The sequence below is a fragment of the Jaculus jaculus genome, chromosome 7 (genome assembly GCF_020740685.1).
Source record: "Jaculus jaculus isolate mJacJac1 chromosome 7, mJacJac1.mat.Y.cur, whole genome shotgun sequence".
In the NCBI taxonomy this organism is placed as follows: domain Eukaryota; kingdom Metazoa; phylum Chordata; class Mammalia; order Rodentia; family Dipodidae; genus Jaculus; species Jaculus jaculus.
Window position 1 is genome coordinate 86,408,979 of NC_059108.1, and position 21,101 is coordinate 86,430,079.

Below are 21,101 nucleotides of genomic sequence, written 5' to 3' on the forward strand. Positions count from 1 at the left end.
AGCTTAGTCAGGAGAGTGCTTGCCTAGCATGCATGAAGTCTTATGTTCAATCAATCAACAGCACTACCTTAAACCAGGCCTGGTGGTGTAAACCAGTAATCTCAGCTCTCAGGAAGTAGAAGCAAACAACTCCAGGTGTTGCTCTTTGGAATGCAATCCACCTTTTTAAATTAAAAACTATGAAGGAGCCGTGTGTGGTGGCGCGCACGTCTTTAATCCCAGCACTCAGGAGGCAGAGGTAGGAGGATGGCCATGAGTTTGAGGCCACCCTGAGACTTCATAGTGAATTCCAGGTCAGCCTGAGCTATAGTAAGACCCTACCTTGAAAAACAAAAAACTAAACCAACCGACAAACAAAACTATGAAGGGTGGGTAGACAGCTCAGGGTTAAAGGCGCTTGCTTACAAAGGTCTGGGTTCAACTCCCCACTACCCACATATATATATTGTAATTGTTGTTTGGTTTTGGAGGTAGGGTTTCACTCTAGACCAGGCTGACCTGGAACTCACTATGTAGTCTCAGGGTGGCCTTGAATTCATGGTGATCTTCCTATCTCTGCCTCCCAAGTGCTGGGATTAAAGGCATGAGCCACCACGCCTGGCTTCAAACAAATATATTTTTAAAAACTTTATTAAGGGCTGGAGTGATGGCTTAGTGGTTAAGGCACTTGCCTGTGAAGCCTAAAAACACAGGTTCCATTCCCCAGTACACAAGTAAGCCAGATGCAGGTGGTGCATGTGTCTGGAGTTCGTTTGCAGCATCCGAAGTCCCTGGTGTGCCCATCCTCTCTATGTGCCCCTCTCTCAACTAAATAAAATATTTTTTAAAACTTTATTTAAAATTTTACATAGCCCCCTCCCACTATCCTCCTTTACTCCCTCTCCACTGAATTCCCTCCCCTTTCCAACTATTTTCTCTTTTATTTAGATGTCTTTATTTTTATTTCTTTCTTTTTGTTTTTTTGACTGGATCGGTCACCATTTATTTCAGCATTGTAACTGAGGCGCCTGAACTGTGGGCTCTTCTTCCCTTTGGGATGTCTTTTTTTTTATTATTCGGTTCTCCTGTCATCATGACAACATGTTGATGGGCCCAGTACTGTGCAGGTAACAGCCACTGTGAGGTCAGGAATGCAACAACAACCATTTGTGCCTGGAAGACAGTATTCCAAAGCACTACTCCCTATCCTTTGGTTTTTATATTCTTCCCGGACACCTTTTCCTCAATGGTGCCTCAGCCTCAGGAAGGTGTGATAAACATGTCTCATTTAGTGCTTAACACTCCACTGTCACTTCTCAGCACTTTGACAAGTTTTGAGTCTCCCCAGTAGTCACCATCACTGGAAAACAGAAGCTTCTCTAACCAAAAGTGAGGGCAGCACTAATAATATGGGCCTAAACATAAATATTTAGAAGGCAATGTTTAGAAGGGCATAAGATACCTATTTAAGCCAGGCGTAGTAGCATACACCTTTAATCCTTGCACTTGGGAGGCAGAGGCAGGAGGATCACTGTGAGTTCAAGGCCACCCTAAGACTACATAGTGAATCCCAGGTCAGCCTGGGCTAGAGTGAGATTCTACCCTGAAAAACAAAAACAACAAAAGATATCTGTTTAGCCAAACAACAGTAGTGGTTTCCCCTATAAGGTTTATGATTTTCTCAGCCGCAGGCTTTAACCTAGGTTTTCAGTACCAGGCCTGAATTCCCTCCCCTGGAGCAGGTTTTTCATCTGGGAGCACTTGGTTAGCCCCACAGCAGACACACCACTACTGCACTAGTGGCCACATCTCGCCTGGCTGGCCAGTTGTGAGGCTTGCAGGGTCCACTGCTGGTTAAGACTTGACTTTTCTCCTCTAGCAGGCTGCATAGCACTTTCTTCCAGCAGGCAGTCTGCAGCTCACCTGCTGATAAGGTCATTTCCTCACCTGCAGTGCTTAGTGGCATCCTCCCTCAGGTGTCACAAACTACCTTGTGTTAGCATTGCTTTCATTCACCCTTTTTCTCCCCACCTCTCAAACTGTGGTGGGGACCACACTTGATCCAGCTGTCTGTCTCCCAGAGCAGCTGCTAGCTGTTTCCTGTCCACAGCCACAGTTCAGTCAGTGTTGAAGTACCTTGGAGAAGTTGCTTGAAAATGTCTTCCTGATTTTTATTACCTCCAATGCTCACTTCTCCTTTGAGTGAATTCCCCTTTGCTCCTTGGTATTTTGTATGTGAGCTGGTTGGCTGAGGATTTCAGCAGAGGTCCTCAAGTTATTTCAAAGCAACTAGAGGATAAAACTGGAGCACTCACTCTCTTCTTTTCTCATCTACAACTTGATTTTTAAGTTCAGGCCAGCCTTGGCTATACAAAGTTCATGTATAGCCTATGGTATATAGGACCTTGCTCAAAACAAAAACCTAAAAACAGCGCTGGAGAGATGGCTTAACAGTTAAGGTGCTTGCCTGCCAAGCCTAAGAACCCAGGTTTGATTCCCCAGGACCCACATAAACCAGCTGCACAAAGTGGCATATGTATCTGGAGTTTGTTTGCTGTGGGTAGGGGCCTGGCATGCCCAATTCTCTTTCTGTCTCTGTCAAATAAATAAATAATATATTTTTTTAAAAATTAAAGACCCCAACAAAACAAAAAACAAAGTTAGTTCTTAAACTAATGAATGAAAAATACTGGCTGGAGCAGTCAGATGATCAGAAATCTTATGAATTTGCATTCTCCCTCCCCCTCTCCAATCACCCCAGGAGAACATGGTCCTCCCAGTCGCTGTTGTGGTACTAAACGGGAATTGGAGGAAGTCGATCAGGAAACCTCAGAGCAAGTGTCTCCAGACTGAAGGGAACGCTGCTGAGTCTTACTTCCTCTGTTCCTGACTCGAGGTCCTGGTGCCTGCAAGGCAGGGGATCAACTCTATAAAGTCCAAAAAGGTTCTGGGATGTAGGGAAGCAGCACAGGTGTGAAAATTCAGTCAACTGATTGGTACTTGCAGCCCCACAACCCAGTCCACATTCCTGGGTGATGCTGTGTGTGTGCAGGACAGGACAGCATGCATTAGAATTAGCCGGTTTCCAAGCAAGGAAGGCTGACCTTCACTTGCCAAAGACACCAAGTGCAGCATGGGTCTGTAGAGTGCTTGTCTTCATTCTTTTCTAAGAACAGATCATGTGCAGTGCCCAAGAATCTGGGCTTTAGTCGTCAGTACCTGCTCGTCTTACCCTAAGAGAAGCCGAGTTCAAATACCCTAGTAGTGGACTTTGTTTTCACTTTTTTCTGTCCCACTGAAGTGGGGGACAGAATGCTCCTGTTTGAAAGAAGAAACTATGCTTGTGGTCACTAGGTAGCGACTTAGTCACTAGGTAGGTTCAGAGTCAAACTCAATTCTCATACTTGGACCAGAGTCCAACCACGCTCAGAGGTCCAGGACCTCATCTCTGGGTTCCTTCTTTTCACTAAAACATTTACTTTCTTTTCAAGTTATGAAAGACTTCCGTGTCATCCTGCCTCAGGGGAAGTTGTGTGTTAAAAACCACCAGTGGTTAAGAGTAAACCAACTGGGGTCTTCCGGTATTCTGCAAAGGTCTGTGAGACTTCTCAAGGAATTAACAAACTCCTTGGCTTCCAGAAACAACCCATCAGCTGAGCATTGGCCTTCAACTAAGTCAGAGTTTGGAAAAACCAGAGAAACATGGGAAGTTGTAAGAGGATAATACTGAGGTTACTGTACTTAAAGGTCAAGGGTAAAGTGAAAAGCTAATGGCTTTGGCTCTGTAGTTCATAGATAGTTGCATTCAAATGTTTTTAGATCGAGCAAAACAGGTTTATTTGGGCTGGAGAGATGGCTTAGCGGTTAAGCGCTTGCCTGTGAAGCCTAAGGACCCCGGTTCGAGGCTCGGTTCCCCAGGTCCCACGTTAGCCAGATGCACAAGGGGGCGCACGCGTCTGGAGTTTGTTTGCAGAGGCTGGAAGCCCTGGCGCGCCCATTCTCTCTCTCTCCCTCTATCTGTCTTTCTCTCTGTGTCTGTCACTCTCAAATAAATAAATAAATAAGTTAAAAAAATTAAAACAAAACAACGACAACAAAAAAAAAAAAAAAAAAAAAAAACAGGTTTATTCCCTTTCAAACCAAAAGACAACATTTATCACTTTGGGGAATGGCTGTGAGAATCCAGGTACAGACTCATTGACTGGAAAGGATGGGGATGACACAGAAGGGAAAATATAGTGTGTGTGTGTGTGTGTGTGTGTGTGTGTGCGCACGCGCACACGCACGTGCTCTGATGATGGACACTGTATTGCACCTACCACCAGGACTGGAGAGTGAGAGAACCACACTAGCTATCATGGACAACACACCCAGGGAGCATTGCTTTATTGGAATCTGGTCAGATAGGTGTTTGAAGAACTTATGAATAAAAGCATAATAACATTAATGAAAGTCACATACCAGTGTGTACTTGGCATTCCATCTGTTCCTCTCTTTTATTCATAAGTTATAGAACTAGGAGCTAGGACGATGGCTCAGAGGATAAAGGTGCTTGCTTGCAAAGCTTATAGGTGCAGAGTTCAAGTCCCCAGCTACCCACATCAAGCCAGACAGGTATTCGTTTGTAGCAGCAAGAGGCTGTGTTATGTACATGTGTGCATGGGCACACACATATATATGTGTACATAAATAAATACTTAAAAATTACAGAACTAAAGCCAAGCATGGTGGCTCATGCCTTTAATCTGAGCACTCAGCAGGGTGAGGTAGGAGGACCACTGAGTTTGAGACCAGCCAGGGCTACAGAGTGAGTTCTAGGTCAGCCTGAGCTAGAATGAGAACCTGCCTTAAAAAAAAAAAAAAAAAAAAGAATTATAGTGCTTTTCCATTATGCCAGTGTATATTTGTTACAAGACTTTCTCAGGGTGGCCTCGAAATCACAACGATCCTCCTACCTTTGCCTCCCAAGTGCTAGGATTAAAGATATGCGCCACCACACCTGGCTTGTTTCAAGACTTTTGATCTCCATGCTTCATTTGTTCAAATAAGCCTTACTCATTAGGCCTTAAATTAAGACAAATTCTTCCCACACACATGCACACACACACACACACATGCAAGCATACAGGTGCATGCATGCACACATATACACGCATACTACAGACACACTACAGATTTACTACACTGAAGGAGCATTCTGCTTCTTAAGAATGGCATGACTTTTTTTTTTTTTTTCCACTAAGTGTCTCAGGGTGGCCTTGAATTTATGGTGATCCTCCCACCTCTGCCTTCCGAGTGCTGGGATTAAAGGTGTGTGCCACCACGCCCAGTTTAGCATGACATTTTTATCTCTCTTTTGCTTTTATATCACAGAAGTGTAGCACCTTCTTACAGAGTTTTATGTAGTTTGTTTTTGCCATTTTTTAAAATGTAAAAACAAAGAGCATTTATTCTGCAGAATCAGCCAGTATGCGGGGGTCAACCATTCATACAAAATGGTGACCCCGAGCCATTTTGATTTCTATTCCCAGTAATAACTTTTGCACAATACACCAGTCCTAAAGGCAGCTAATAAATGTTTACAGTTTCTTTATTGTAAGAACATTCTGGATTATCTTACTCTTCCCAGGCAAACTTTCACGAACTGTACTAAAGTATAAATTTATACTGCAGTTTTGGGGAGGTGGGGGAATCTTGATATGCTTTTCATTGATTTGCTTAATTCACGTTTAAGGTGAGAAAGGGTTGGTGCCTTGTAAATATGTGGCAAGTCTTTGTGATGTATCCAGGTGTGTGCATTAACTTTATTACAAGAGAACACATGAAGCATCAAATGCAAAAGGTGACAAATGCAAAAGTTTCTTGCACCCATTTTCTTTTCCTGTTATATTTTATTGCATTAATAGAACTTGTGTAGCTTAAAAATAACTTAAACATTTGAAAAATCCTCATCCACAAAGAGTAACTTCTTTGACCAGTAGCTCAGCTACCTCTATTAATGACAACTCCTGAAAATGTTAAGGAAAACAGATGCTGTTACTTGTTACTAAAGAGAAATAGAACAAGCAAGGTGGGGGTGAAGACTCATAGGGTATAAGCTGAGGATTGTCAATAATCATTGGCTGTCAAATTAATGGTTGCAATTAACAAAATTTCCTAAGTATCATATGATCTATTTTAGACTCCAGAACATACATGTGTGAGTAGACTTGCTCTACTGCTTATTATCTCTGTTACCACTTAATATTTAACAGCTGTGAGTTACTGCTTTTTATTTTAATCCTAAAAGGTCACAAAGCACCAGATTTGAGTTGGAATGTTTTGGTTAGTGAATTTTGAATTCACCTTATAGGTTCTGCTCTTGACATTCCAAAGGGTTTTTATGTTCTAGACTTTCAGAAAAGAGACTTCTTGCCCTGCAAACATTTTGAATCATTATTTTATAGATGAAAAAAATATCTTTAAGACGCTATGGTCTTGTTGTTTACAGCAGTGGAGTGCACATAGCTCCATAAGTGAGTTTGAATTCCAAGATCAATTTTACTCCTCAAATTTGAGACTGTAGATTTACTAATTTGTTAGATACTTAAATTTTTGAAGGGAGAGGGATAATATTGATCTTTGCTTTTGTAACACCTAATTTGCTGCACAAGATCAGACTTGTATGATAAAACACAATTCTTACTATATACCTTGTTATCCCAGGATGTTTCTTTCTTTTTATTTATTTATTTATTTTTCCTGAGGTAGGTTTCACTCTAGTCCAGGCTGACCTGGAATTCACTATGTATTCTCAGGGTGGCCTCAAACTCATGGCTATCCTATCTCTGCCTCCCAAGTGCGGGGATAAAAGATGTGCGCCACCACACCTGGCTCCAGGATATTTTAAATTTTTTTTGTTTATTTTTATTTATTTATTTGAGATTGGCAGAGAGAAAAAGAGGCAGAGAGACAGAGAGAATGGGCACACCAGGGCCTCCAGCCACTGCAAATGAACTCCAGATGCATGTGCCACTGTGCATCTGGCTTACGTGGGTACTGGAGAATCAAGCCTGGAACCAGGGTCCTTAGGCTTCACAGGCAAGCACTTAACCACTAAGCCATCTCTCCAGCCCCAGGATATTTCTTTTTTTTTTATTTTAATTTATTTATTAGAGAGAAAGAGAGAGAGAGAGAGAGAGAGAGATACATAAGTAGCAGATAGAGAGAGAGAAAGAATGGGGGCACCAGGGCCTCCAGCCACTGCAAATGAACTCCAGATGCACACGCTCCTTTGTGCATCTGGCTAATGTGGGTCCTAGGGAATTGAACCTGGGTCCTTTGGCTTTGCAGGCAGACACCTTAACAGCTAAGCCATCCCTCCAGCCAAGGATATTTCTTCTTTTCTTTTCTTTCTTTTTTTTTTTTTTTTTTCGAGGTAGGGTCTCACTCTATCCCAGACTGATCTGGAATTCACTATGGAGTCTCAGGGTGGCCTCGAACTCACGGCAATCCTCCTACCTCTGCCTCCCGAGTGCTGGGATTAAAGGCATGTGCCACCATGCCTGGCAAGCCCAGGATATTTCTTAATAATGTGTTTGTCTCATGCTTTACTCATTTCATGCATCTGAATACCTTTAAGTGCAGGGGAAGGAGTACACACATAACTGCTTTTTGGTAGCACTGGAGTTTATTCTTGGCCTAATATCCTTAAGCAATTTTCACTTGCAGTAGAAATGTTCAGACTTGAAGAAAGTTTGAGGACCTGTTAATGGCACTAGCTTCTGTTAAGAAGACCAAGGTGACTTTTTTTTTTTTTTTCTCTAAACCAAAACTACTTCTGATTATAACTCAGCTGCCATTTTAACCATAGTGTACATTCAATAGTGTCCCTATTTGAAATTCTATACTTAATTTTTGGTAAATTATACTACTTCAGTTATTTTACTTCTTGGGCATTTAGATTAAATTGTGCCTGTGTTTTCCTGAAATCAATAACCCTATACTAATCAAAGTAACATCATTGCTTAAATTCCTGAATATACCTAAATGTGTGTCATGTGTACTATTTTAGTGTGAATGTTTTTGTTGACAGTCTTTTATTAAGAGCTGATCTTGAACTACAGAAGAATTGGCTATTTGTGTGATATTAGCTATCTGGAGCTTTATTTGTAATTTATTTTGAAAAAATGCCATGTTCCCCAAATGTCAAGATTTTCTAGGCTTATGCAATTAGAATTATGAGGCTGAAGACATTTTAAGCATATTTTATATGTAGTGAAATACTGTGAAAATACTAGTGAACAGCATTTTGTTGTACTGTTGATTTCAGTTATTAGAATTTAAAGAGCTAGGCACCAGGGTATGTTAGATGAGCATAGTTATCATTTACTGTACAATAAACAGATGATTTTATGTTTGCATGCAGATAATTTTGACAAGTATGAAAATTAAAGTCTGAGAAGTAGTAATTTTACTTTTTTATCTAGACCTTTGCCCTCAATTGATATTTTACTTTTTTTTTAAAAATTATTTTTATTTATTTATTTATTTGAGAGCGACAGACAGAGAAAGAGGCAGGTAGAGAGAGAGAGAGAGAATGGGCGCGCCAGGGCCTCCAGCCACTGCAGACGAACTCCAGATGCGTGCGCCCCCTTGTGCATCTGGCTAACGTGGGTCCTGGGGAGTTGAGCCTCGAACCGGGGTCCTTAGGCTTCATAGGCAAGTGCTTAACCGCTAAGCCATCTCTCCAGCCCAATATTTTACTTTTTTTTTTTTAAATTTATTTATTTATTTATTTATTTGAGAGCGACAGACAGAGAGAAAGACAGATAGAGGGAGAGAGAATGGGCGCGCCAGGGCTTCCAGCCTCTGCAAACGAACTCCAGACACGTGCGCCCCCTTGTGCATCTGGCTAACATGGGACCTGGGGAACCGAGCCTCGAACCGGGGTCCTTAGGCTTCACAGGCAAGCGCTTAACCGCTAAACCATCTCTCCAGCCCAATATTTTACTTTTTTAACTTGTCATCATTTGTATCATATTAACTAGTTTATCATTTCAATTTTCTTTTTCTTTTTTCATTTTTTTTTTCAAGGTAGGGTTTTACTCTAGCTAGCCCAGGCTGGCCTGGAATTCACTTTGTAGTCTCAGGGGTGGCCTTGAACTCATGGCGATCCTCCTACCTCTGCCTCCGGAATGCTGGGATCATTTCAATTTTCTAGAGGCCCTTTCAACCGAAATAAGATCTGGGTTCAGCCACAGCAAAGAAAGTAGGAAATGAGTTAAGAATTTTACTAATGAAAGCCACTGTTATATTTAGGCCCATGAAAGCATACACCTGTGTAAATCTAATCCTATGCTATATATGAATAGTCAGTAAGTTGTAATATTTTTCACAAATGTGAGCTAATGTTTAAATTCCCAGCTTTAAGATGTGTATGTACTTATAAAACTGAATCATGTAGTTTTTTCTCTGAATTGCTGTATATATCTCATCTAGCAATTGGATGTTCTCAAAATGTTCACTAATCATCTAGTCTAATGACTAAATTTGTTTTTGTATATGTGTGTGCATTTTCTATGTAAGGACCTCCGCCCCCCATTTGACATACCTTGTCTCAGACATTAAAAAAAGAGAATATTTTTTAAAAAGTTATATCACTAGAGAGATGGTTAAGGCTCTTGCCTGCAAAGCCTAAGGATCCAGGTTTGATTCATCAGATGCACAAGGTGATGCATGTGGTGTCTGGAGTTTGTTTGCAGTGGCTAGAGGCCCTGGCACACACATTGTCTTTCTAACAAATAAAGACGAAATATATATATATATGCAGCCTCAGCTAAGACCTAAGTTCTTTTCTTGCCTTTGAACACCACGTGATCCAGCACGTAACCTGGAAATCTACACTGCCACTTTGTACCTTTGCTGTATGGGTAACCTCTACTTCCACCTTCTGCCAGAGGCCTTATGAGATTTTCCAAGACTTGCGAGATGTCAAATCGTCTAAAATTTTTCAAAACCCCAGAAAGTCATTTCAAAACATCTAGCTCGGTGGCCCAGGAGAGGAAGATCAAACTTTCCACAGAACCCAGCAGGCCTGCCCCACTGGGGCTGTTAAGACTGCAGAAGCACTGGTGCCCAGACTTGAGGGAAAGCTCCTCCTCTGCCCCGGGGAAGTCCACCTGGCTGAGCAGGTTAGCTGCTGCCAGCGGCACAGATCACAAAGCCTACTGCCGGGGTTCCCCGTGCAATACAGTCAGCACAGCTGTGTCTTGCGGAGAGATCTCCCAGAGGAATGCATTTGACTATGTGGAAAGATAACAAATTTGGATTTCTCATTTAGTCACAAGTCTTCTCAAATAAAGAAAACTAAACAAAAGAGGCCTAAGCAGTGAGGATGAATATTCGATGAGTGACCTAGAGCTTACTTCATGTTAGGTCTTGTGTGGCTTGAGAATAAACTGGTGACTAAAAACAGATGTGTCTCCTGCCCCCAAGGAAACCAAGGTTCCAATTCTAGATTTCAACATGGTTGTACTAAAAATGAAGCTGGTTATGTTCAGGAAATATACTTAAGACTATTAAAATGTATGTACCATCTGAAATCATATACCTCTTTCACAGCTGAGTTTAAGTACAACCCCAAGGGGAATTCAAGACTTATGAAATCTCACAGTGCAGGGTATGTGAAACATCCCATCATTATAAGGCAGTGAAAATCCCTGTGGCTACATGGAAGCAAAGTATTATAGCTTTGAAAATGTTACTTGGTGTTACCTTTCTTTCTATGGTTTTTAGTTCCATTCAACATTCATCTGCTGAACTACTGTCACTATCCAGATCCCATGCTAGGGGAGCAGAGGGTAGAAATGAAATGTGCCCAGCCTTTGCTCTGCCAATCTTTGGTGAAACCTAGACATACAACTCTGAGTTAAACCATATAATTGCCAATATTTTGCTGACAAATGGCTATCTGGGGCTGGGGTTGTAACTCAGTGATAGAGCACTTGCCCAGCATATATGAGGCCCTGAGTTCAACCCCAACAAACAAAAAAATAAACAAAAACATCTTTGCTGAAAACAGTATATAGCTAACATAAAACTGCCTGTATGCCAAGGTATCCTACCTGATTTGTGTAATGGTTAAAATTAAGAAATAAGAGCTGGAGAGATGGCTCAGCAGTTAAGGTACTTGCCTGCAAAGCCCAACAACTGGAGTTCGATTTCCTGGTACCACATAAAGCCAGATTCACAAAGTGGCGAATGCTTCTGGAGTTCGTTGGCAATGATTAGAGCCCCTGGCATGTCCATTCTCTCTCTCTGTTTGCAAATAAATAAAGATTTGAAATTTTTTTTTTTTTTTTTTAAGGCCGGGTGTGGTAGCGCACATCTTTAATCCCAGCCACTCGGGAGGCAGAGGTAGGAGGACCACTGTGAGCTGGAGGCCACCCTGAGACTACATAGTGAATTCCAGGTCAGCTTGGGCTAGAGTGAGACGCTGCCTTGAAAAACAAAAACAACAACAAAAAAAGTGTTTAAAAAGAAAAGGAAATAAGGATGGAAGTATTCAGTGGTTTTAAGGACAACCAAGGACCCAGGATTTCCACAGTAGCCATGCACACAGAACCTGTGCAGATACTACTTAGTACAGAGTACCTCAGCACAAGGTACATTGTGGCCACACTGACCACGACCTCAAATGAAGAATTCCTGGAGTTCCTATCACGTACATATCTACCCATAGATACAACATTAAGTAGATGCTACATGATTCCAGAGCCCACTAGGTTCTAATTCTTACAAGATAAAGTTCCTCTCCTTCCTTCAACCTTCTCTGTTGCCAGTTCATTAAGCATGCTGGCTTGAATTACTCATTACCCATTTGCTTTCTTTCTTTTTTTGTTTATTATTTTTATTTATTTATTTGAGAGTGACAGACAGAGAAAGAGGCAGATAGAGAGAGAGAGAGAATGGGCACACCAGGGCCTCCAGGCACTACAGACGAACTTCAGATGTGTGCGCCCCCTTGTGCATCTGGCTAACGTGGGTCCTGGAGAATCGAGCCTTGAATCGGGGTCCTTAGGCTTCACAGGCAAGCGCTGAACTGCTAAGCCATCTCTCCAGCCCCCATTTGCTTTCTTATGAGCTCTGAATATGGTAAAAGACACTGAGCTTTATGGTCCTTGAAATAAATTTTCTTTAAAAGCCATCTCTTTTGGATCAAGCCAGTGAAGAATTCAAATTATATGCACTGGCATGCAAAGGAACAGACAGGTTGGTTGAGTTGGTCTTAGAAGATGAGGTAGAAATGGGAGAGAAGTCACAGAAAGCAGGAGTAATCAGACAATGCTGCTCAGTACAGGCAAGAAGTAGAAGAGAAAGTGGAAAAGACAGGTAAACTTGTCAACAGCTCTGAATGCTAACCTGGACACTAGGTTTTCAGTGTCGTGGGGAACCTAAAGGAATGAAGCAGAGAAACAATCCAGTGAGATTTGCATGCTCTCTCTCTGTGTGTGTGTGAATGAGTTGGAGAGATGGCACAACAGTTAAAGGCACTTGCTTTCAAAGGACTGCCAGCCTGGGTTGGCCCAGATTCAATTCCCCAGCACCTATGTAAAAGTCAGATGTACAAAATGGTGCATTCACGTGGAGTTCTTTTGCAGATCAAGAGGCCCTATAGCACCATTCTCTTTCCTTTCCTCCTTCCTCGCAAATAAAACTACATTTAAAAAAAAAAGATACCAAGTACAGATGGATCAAGAGACTGCACTGTATTAAACAGTGAAAAAAATTATAAATTATAAAACACAAGAGGCTGAGGTAGGAGGATCCCTGTAAGTTCAAAACCAGCCAGAACTAAAGCGAGACCCTACCTCAAAAAATAAGCCCCAAAATAAATAAAACACAAAGGAGCACAGTGTGAGTAAGCACTGAGGAGTTAACATGGCAAGGTCTTGGCTCTGAGTTCTTAGGATATGTGGAATTATTTAAGAGATGATTTTTTTAAAAATACGTTTAAAATTTATATTTATTTATTTGAGAGAAAGAAATAGGCACAGAGAGAGGAGAGAGAGAGAGAACAGGCACACCAGGGCCTCCAGCCACTGCAAACTAACTCCAGATGCATGTGCCACCTTGTGTATATGGCTTACGTGGGTCCTGGGGAATTGAACCTGGGTCCTTTGGCTTTTTAGACAAGTGCCTGAACCTCTAAGCTCTCCAGCCCAATATATGAGGAATTTTTAAAATATTTTATTTATTTGAAAGAGAATGGGCACACCAGGGCCTCTTGCCTCTGCAAATGAACCTCAGATTTGTGGGCTACTGTGTCTCTGGCTCTATATGGGTACTGGGGAATCAAACCAGGGATGGCAGGGTTTGCATACAAGAGCTTGTAACTGCTGAACCATCTCCCCAGCCGGGAAATCTTGTCTTATATATTATGTGGTTCATCCACTCAGCAGTCTTACCGAGAACTCTGTGTCTGTGTCTGTACTATAAGAATTACAGAAGCCAGGGCTCTGAGAGACCAAACAACACAAGTATTCAAAAGGTCAGGAGTCCATCCTGAGAGTAGACCTGAACTAGAAACAAGGTACAAACAGCTCTTTTCAGTGCACTTGGGAATCACAGCTGGAAAGTACCATGTGTTCCAGAGATGCTGTTTGCATTGATCATTTTCTTAACCATGTTTCAGTTTTGGATTTTCTTTCTTATGTATATAAAATAGACATTTGGAATGGGTTAGAGGCGGGGAGGAATGTAGCTCATTTGGTAGAGTGCCTACCTAGCATGTGGGAGGTTATGAGTTTGATCCCAGAAATACATAAACCAGTAATGATTGTGCAAAACTGTAATCCCAGCACTTGGAAGGTGAACACAGGAGGGTGAGGAGTTCGAGGTCATCCTCTACTACTTACTGAATTTGAGGCCAGCCTGAATTACATGAGAATCAGTCTCTAAATAAAGAAAACAATTTTATTTTGAAGACTTTACTGTTTTAAAAGAACAATTTTAAAAACTCAAGAAACCAGAACTTCTTTATAAGGGATTTTTAAAAAATAACCATTTTATTTATTTATGAGAGAGAGAGAGAATGGGAACTCCAGATGCATGTGACCCTTGTGCATCTGGCTTACATGGGTGCTGGAGAATCGAACTGGGATCCTCTGTCTTTGCAGGTAAACGCCTTAACCACAGCCATCTCCAGCCCTTTTTTCTTACTTTTTTTTTTGGTTTTTCTTTTTCTGGTTTTTTTTTTTTTTTTTGAGGTAGGGTCTCACTCTAGCCCAGGCTGACCTGGAATTCACTATGGAGTCTCAGGGTGGCCTTGAACTCACGGCAATCCTCCTACCTCTGCCTCCCAAGTGCTGGGATTAAAGGCGTGCGCCATCATGCCTGGCCTCCATTTTTTGCTTTAAAATGAAAAATGGTTTTAAGAGAAAGTATACTAGAAGAATGAATTCCCATTTCAGTATTACAGTGGACATTAAGGGGTTACAAATATTGGTGTGGTATACAAACTGTTTTTCTTAAAAAATATATTTTTATGTATTTACTTGCAAGCAGGGGTGGGCATGGTCATGCCAGGGCCTCTAGCCGCTGCAAACGAACTCCAGATGCATTGCCACTTCCTGTATCTGGCTTTATGTGGGTACTAGGCAATTGAACCTGGGTCCTTTGGCTTTACAGGCAAGATATTTAACTGCTGAGCCATCTCTCCAGCCCCAAATCATTTTATCTAAGGCAAAAAGTTAGCTTAACTGGGCTGGAGAGATGACTCAATTCCCCAGTACCTATGTGTGGTGGTTTGAATAGATGGCCCCCAATATATTTGGTTTTTTTATTTGTTTGTAGTTTGCATTTGCAGCCACCTGGCTGGAGGCAGTGTCACTGGGTGGATCTTAAAGTGTGGTGATGGGTTTCAGATTTCAATCTAAAGATACGCAAAGTGTGTCTAGCTGGAGTCCCTGAAGTGTTCTGTGCTGTGTGGCTTTTGGTTTGTGCTTCTCTCTCTTCTTGGTCCTGTAAGGCAGGCCAGCTTCTTCTGCCATTTATGGAACTTTCCCTGGATCTGTGAGCTTTAACAAATCCCTTCCTCCATGACTGTGCCTGGTCTGGAAGTTCATCTCAGTGAACCTGAAGCTATCTGCTACACCATGTAAAGCCAAATGCAGAAAATGACACATGCATCTGGAGCTCGTTTCTGATGGCTGGAGGCTCTGGCGCTCCCATTCGCTCTCTCCCTCAAATAGGTTTTTTAAATTAGCTTAATCATATGCTTTACATTCTCTATTGACTAGAAAAGGAATGTTCCTTGGGGGGTAAAATCAAGATGGGCACAATTGGAAGCTGGAGATGCTCAGTGGCTCAAGCGCTTGCTTACAAAGCCTACCACCCTAGGTTCACTTGCCCAGCCACCGACATAACAGACTTAAAACGTGCAGCGCTAGGGTCTGGCATGCCTTCGCGTATACTTACACACGTGTACATAATTTTTTTGTTTAAATATGGGCACCATTTCACAATTCCAAAAGCTGGTGTTTTCCTGGAGCTATCTCCCCTACTCCAAATGACTTCCACCCGACGTCAGCCCCATTCCTTCTGATCTTGCTCGTGGTCCATTATTGCTCAACCTATTCCTATTACCTGGAATTCCCTTTTAGAGACAAGGAGGAGCCTGGGCTGTGGTGCAAGGGAAGGTCTCGTGGATTAGAGGAAAACAGCTCTTCCCACTGCCCACATGTGGCGGCCGACCCACGGCAGGGGCATTCTTGTCTCCGTGGGTCCTGGTAAAGCGGAGGTGGGGAAGGACCAGGCAGGACTCCAGCAGGGTGCAACCAGCCGGGAGCTGGGGATCGCACGGCCACAGCGACTGGCAGAGCACCAGTCCGCGCCCCAGAAAACCGCCCCGCCTGACCCACGCATCCTCCAGACGAAAGAGCACCACCTCGCCGTCATCCCGGAGGCCGCGGCCCAGGCGCCGCTCGGCGCACGCGCACTCGGAACCCGCGCTCGCCCCGCCCCCACGGGGCCGCGCTCCGAACGCCGTCTGCGCTGGAACCCGCTCCAGGGAGCTCGGCCTGCAAGAGCGGAAGCCTGGCCGGTGGCCCGGAAGTAATCGCTGTAACTTCCGGGGAGGCTTGTGTGCCAGGTGTGGGGAGCTGCGGGGTGCGCGCCGTGCTTACAGTCGTGGGTACCCCAGCATGTCCCGCGGGTCCAGCGCTGGCTTTGACCGCCACATTACCATTTTCTCGCCCGAGGGTCGGCTCTACCAAGTAGGTGAGTGAACCGGGCCCGCTGCGGCCCACCCGAATTGCCCTGTCATGGCTCGGCCTGGAGCGTGCCGGCGCGGCCTGAATGCAGGCTGGGGCTGGAAGCGGGGCCCGGGCCGACCGGGGAGAAGGGTCGAGGTCGCGCTGAGGCCCGTGGTGTTCCCCCGCTGGAAGCGAAAGGAAAGCCGGGCTCCTTCCGGAGGAGCTCCTGACTCCCCTGGACACGCTCGAGCTAAAGAAGGTCTGGGACTGCAATTCCTGCCGCTGCCTTCCTGCGTCTCTTTAGTTCCGTTCTGTCCTGCGTGGGTCCAGCGACTTGCTTTCTCTAAGGAGCAGTTGGGTTCCTTGACCTCCCAACTAAAACGCCCCCCCTTCTGTTTTCCTTGAGAGCATAGACGTCCTGTGGACCATTCCACAAAAGCATGTAGAGACTCCTAGGTGCCAGACGCTGTACAGGGTTCTAGAACAAAGGTAAATGTCACACACAGCCCCGGTCACTTCTTTCCAGCACCATGATGCCTTCTGAGTCATCCAAAGGTCACTGCCATTTGAAAAGAGAAGATTCTCAACCAAAAGTGAGAGTAGCATTAATACAAGGATATGAACATTAAGAGAAGGGTCTCACTCTGGTCCAGGCTGACCTGGAGTTAACTCTGTCATCTCAGGGTGGCTTTGAACTCATGGCAATCCTCCTACCTCTGCCTCCCGAGTGCTGGGATTTAAAGGCGTGTACCACCACGCCCGGCTTGTCCTCTTAGATTTTGATTAGCCCTCCCTCCACCTTCCCTTTACTCAATATCTTTCCCTGACATCACTTTGGACCTTTTCACCCCCCATTAATCTATTCTTCTACTTACATATATACAATACCATCCTATTAAGTACCCCCTCCCTTCCTTTCTCTTCCCTTTATATCTCTTTCCTACCTTACTGGCCTTTGCTACTGAGTTTTCTTCCTATTCACACAGAAGTCCAATCATCTGTAGCTAGGATCCACATATGAGAGAGAACATGTGACACTTGGCTTTCTGGGCCTGGGTTACCTCACTTAGTGTAATCCTTTCCAGATCCATCCATTTTCCCGCAATTTCATAACTTTATTTTTCTTTACTGCTGAGTAGAACTCCATTGTGTAAGTGTGCCACATCTTCATTATCCACTCATCAGTTGAGGGACATCTAGGCTGGTTCCATTTCCCAGCTATTGTGAATTGAGTGGCAATAAACATGGTTGAGCAACTATCTCTAAGGTAATGAGTTGAGTCCTTAGGATATATATATATATGTGCCTAGGAGTGCTATAGCTGGGTCATATGGTAGATCAATTTTTAGCTGTCTTAGTAACGTCCACACTGATTTCCACAGTGGCTGGACCAGATTGCATTCCCACCAACAGTGTAGAAGGGTTCCTCTTTTTCCACATTCTCACCAGCATTTATGGTCATTTGTTTTCATGATAGTAGCCAATCTGACAGGAGTGAGATGGAATCTCAATGTAGTTTTAATCTGCATTTCCCTGATGGCTAGGGATGTAGAACATTTTTTTAAATGCTTATATGCCATCCTTATTTCTATTGAAAACTATTTAGTTCCATAGCTTATTTTTTAATTGGCTTGTTTGATTTCTTATTATTTAATTTTTTTGAGTTCTTTGTATATCCTAGATATTAATCCTCTATCAGATTTATAGCTGGCAAAGATTTTTTTTCCCATTCTGTAAGTTGCCTCTTTGCTTTACTCAGTGTCCTTTGCAGTACAAAATCTTTGTAATTTCATGAGGTCCTAGTGGTTAATCTGTGGTTTTCTTGCCTGAGCAATTGGGGGTTATATTCAGAAAGTTTTGCCAAGACCAATATGTTGAAGGGTTTCCCCTACTTTTACCATTAGCAGTTTCAGAGTTTCAGGTCTGATGTTAAGGTCTTTAACCCATTTGGACTTAATTCTTGTACATGGAGAGAGAGAAGAATCCATTTTCATCCTTCTACAGATAAATACCAGTTTTCCCAGCACCATTTGCTGAAGAGGTTCTTTTTTCCAGTGAATATTTTGGCATTTTTATCGAGTATTTGGTGGTTTTAGCTATCCAGTTTACATTTGGATCCTCTATTCTGTTCCGTTGATTTACATGTCTGCTTTTGTGCCAGTACCATGCTGTTTTTGTTACTATGGCTCTGTAGTATAGGTTAAAATCAGGTATGGTGATACCACCAGCCTTATATTTGGTGCTCATTATTGTTTTAGATATTCAAGGGTTTTTTTGTGATTCCAAATGAATTTTTGGATTGTTTTTTCGATTTCTGTGAAGGATGCCGTTGGAATTTTGATGGGGATTGCATTAAATGTGTCGATTGCGTTTGGTAAGATTGCCATTTTAACAATATTGATTCTTCCGATCCAGGAACAAGGGATGTTTTTCCATTTCTTAGTGTCTTCTGCAATTTCTCGCTTGAGTGTTTTAAAAGTTTTCATTGTAGGGATCCTTTACTTCCTTGGTTAGGTTTATTCCAAGCTACTTTATTTTTTTTTGATGCAATTGTGGGAGTGATTCGCTGATTTCATCCTCTGTGTGTTTATTGTTAGCATATAGGAATGTTACTGATTTCTGTGTATTTATTTTGTATCCTGCTACATGTCTGTAGGTGTTTAACAGCTCTAACAGTTTGCTGGTAGAGTCTTTAGGGCCCTTTATGTATAGAATCATCATCTGCAAATAATGATAACTTGATCTCTTCCTTTCCTTTCCAATGTGTATCTCCCCCCCCTTTTTTTTTTCTTTTTTGAGGTAGGGTCTCACTCTAGCCCAGGCTGACCTGGAATTCACTATGGTGTCTCAATGTATCCCTTTTATGTGTGTCTCTTGCCTTATTGCTATGGCTAAGACTCCCAGTATTATATTAAATAAAAGTGGGGACAGTGGGCACCCTTGTCTCGTTCCTGATTTTAGTGGAAAACCTTCCAGTTTTTTTCCCCATTTAGTAATATGTTGGCTGTAGGATTGTCTTAAATAGCCTTTATTATATTGAGATGTGTTCCTTCTACTCCCACTCTTTGTAGATCTTTTATCATGAAGGAATGTTTGATTTTGTCAAATGTTTTTTTTCTGCATCTATTAAGATGATCATGTGATTTTTGTCCTTCAGTTCATTTATATAATGTATTGCATTTATTGATTTGTGTATGTTGAACCATCCCTGCATCTCTGGGATAAAGCCTACTTGATCAGGGTGAATGATCTTTCTGATATATTGTATTCTGTTTGCCAGTATTTTGTTGAGAGTTTTTGCATCTGTGTTCATGAGGGAGATTGGTCTGTAATTTTCATTTTTTAAATTTTTTTTTTGTTTTATGTTTATTTATTTATTTGAAAGTGACAGAGAAAGAAGCAGAGAGAGAATGGGCACGCCAGGGGCTCCAGCCTCTGCAAATGAACTCCAGATGCATGTGCCCCCTTGTGCATCTGGCTAACGTGGGTCCTGGGGAATCGAGCCTCGAACTGGGGTCCTTAGGCTTCACAGGCAAGGGCTTAACCGCTAAGCAATCTCTCCAGCCCTAATTTTCATTTTTTTGTTCTATTCTTTGCCTGGTTTTGGTATCAAGACGATGCTGGCTTTGTAGGAGTTTGGTAGGGTTCCTTCTTTTTCTATTTTATGGAAAAGCTTAAGCAATGGTTTAGTTCTTCCCTGAAGGTTTGGTAAAATTCAGCATTGAATCCATCTGGGCCTGGACTTTTTTTAGTTGGGAGATTTTTGATAACTGCTTGGATCTCTATACTTGTTACAGGTCTACTTAAGTGATTAATCTCACCTTGATTTAATTTAGGTAGGTCATATAAATCAAGGAAATCATCCATTTCTTTCAGATTTTCATACTTAGTGGAGTAAATGTTTTTAGAGTATATCCCCATGATTTTTTTAATTTCTCTGGGATCTGTTGTGATGGTGTCTTTTTCATCTCTAATTTTATTAATTTGTGTCTCTACTCTCTTTTAAGGGTTTATCAATCTTGTTTATCCTTTCAAAGAGCCAACTCTTTGTTTCATTGATTCTTTAGATTTTTTTTGGGGGGGGGGTTTCTATTTCATGAATTTCTGCCCTAATCTTTATTATTTCTTCCCATCTACTGATTTTCAGTTTGCCCTGTTCTTCTTTTTCCAAGGCTTTAAGGTGAAGCATTAGGTTGTTTACCTGTGACCTTCCTAATTTCTCAATATAGGCACTTAAAGCTAAAAATTTCCCTGTTAGGACTGCCTTCATTGTGTCCCAAAGGTTTTGGTATGTTGTGTTCTCATTATCATTTGACTCTATGAATTTCTTTATTTCCTTCTTGATTTTTTCATTGACCCTTTCATCATTTAGTAGTGTATTGTTTAGTTTCCATGATTTTGTGTGTGCTCTATAGCTTTTCTTGCTATTGATTTGTAGTTTGATTCCATTGTGGTCAGACAGAATGCAAGGAATTATTTCAATTTTCCTGTATTTGTTAAGACTTGCTTTATGTCCTAATATATGGTCTATTTTAGAAAATATTCCATGTGCTGCTGAAAAGAATGTATATTCGGCAGCATTTGGATGAAATGTTCTGTACATGTCTGCTAACATTTCTTCTATGACCTCATTTAATCCAGATGCCTCTCTGCTTATTTTTTGCCAGGATGACCTGTCAATTGATGAGAATGGGGTGTTGAAGTCACTCACTACCACTCTGTTTGGTGTTATCTGTGACCTTAGTTCTAATAGTGGTTTTTTTTTTTTTTTTTTTGATGAATTTGGGAGCCTCCATGTTAGGTGCATATATGATATATGTTTAGGCTTGTAATGTCCTCCTGTTAATCAGTATAAAGTGATCTTCTTTATCTTTCTTAACTAATGTT

At 42.1% G+C, this 21,101-nt stretch overlaps 1 protein-coding gene across 1 annotated transcript in view; it reads left to right on the forward strand.

Annotated features, from left to right (window-relative positions):
* The first annotated feature begins 16,037 nt into the window (after positions 1–16,037).
* The window catches only part of Psma6 (proteasome 20S subunit alpha 6), a 28,740-nt gene continuing 23,676 nt past the window's right edge, over positions 16,038–21,101 (forward strand). The window contains exon 1 of the mRNA XM_004649118.3: positions 16,038–16,239. Coding sequence (XP_004649175.1) covers positions 16,164–16,239 — 76 coding nt within the window. The 5' untranslated portion in view covers positions 16,038–16,163. The remainder of the gene's footprint in view (positions 16,240–21,101) is intronic.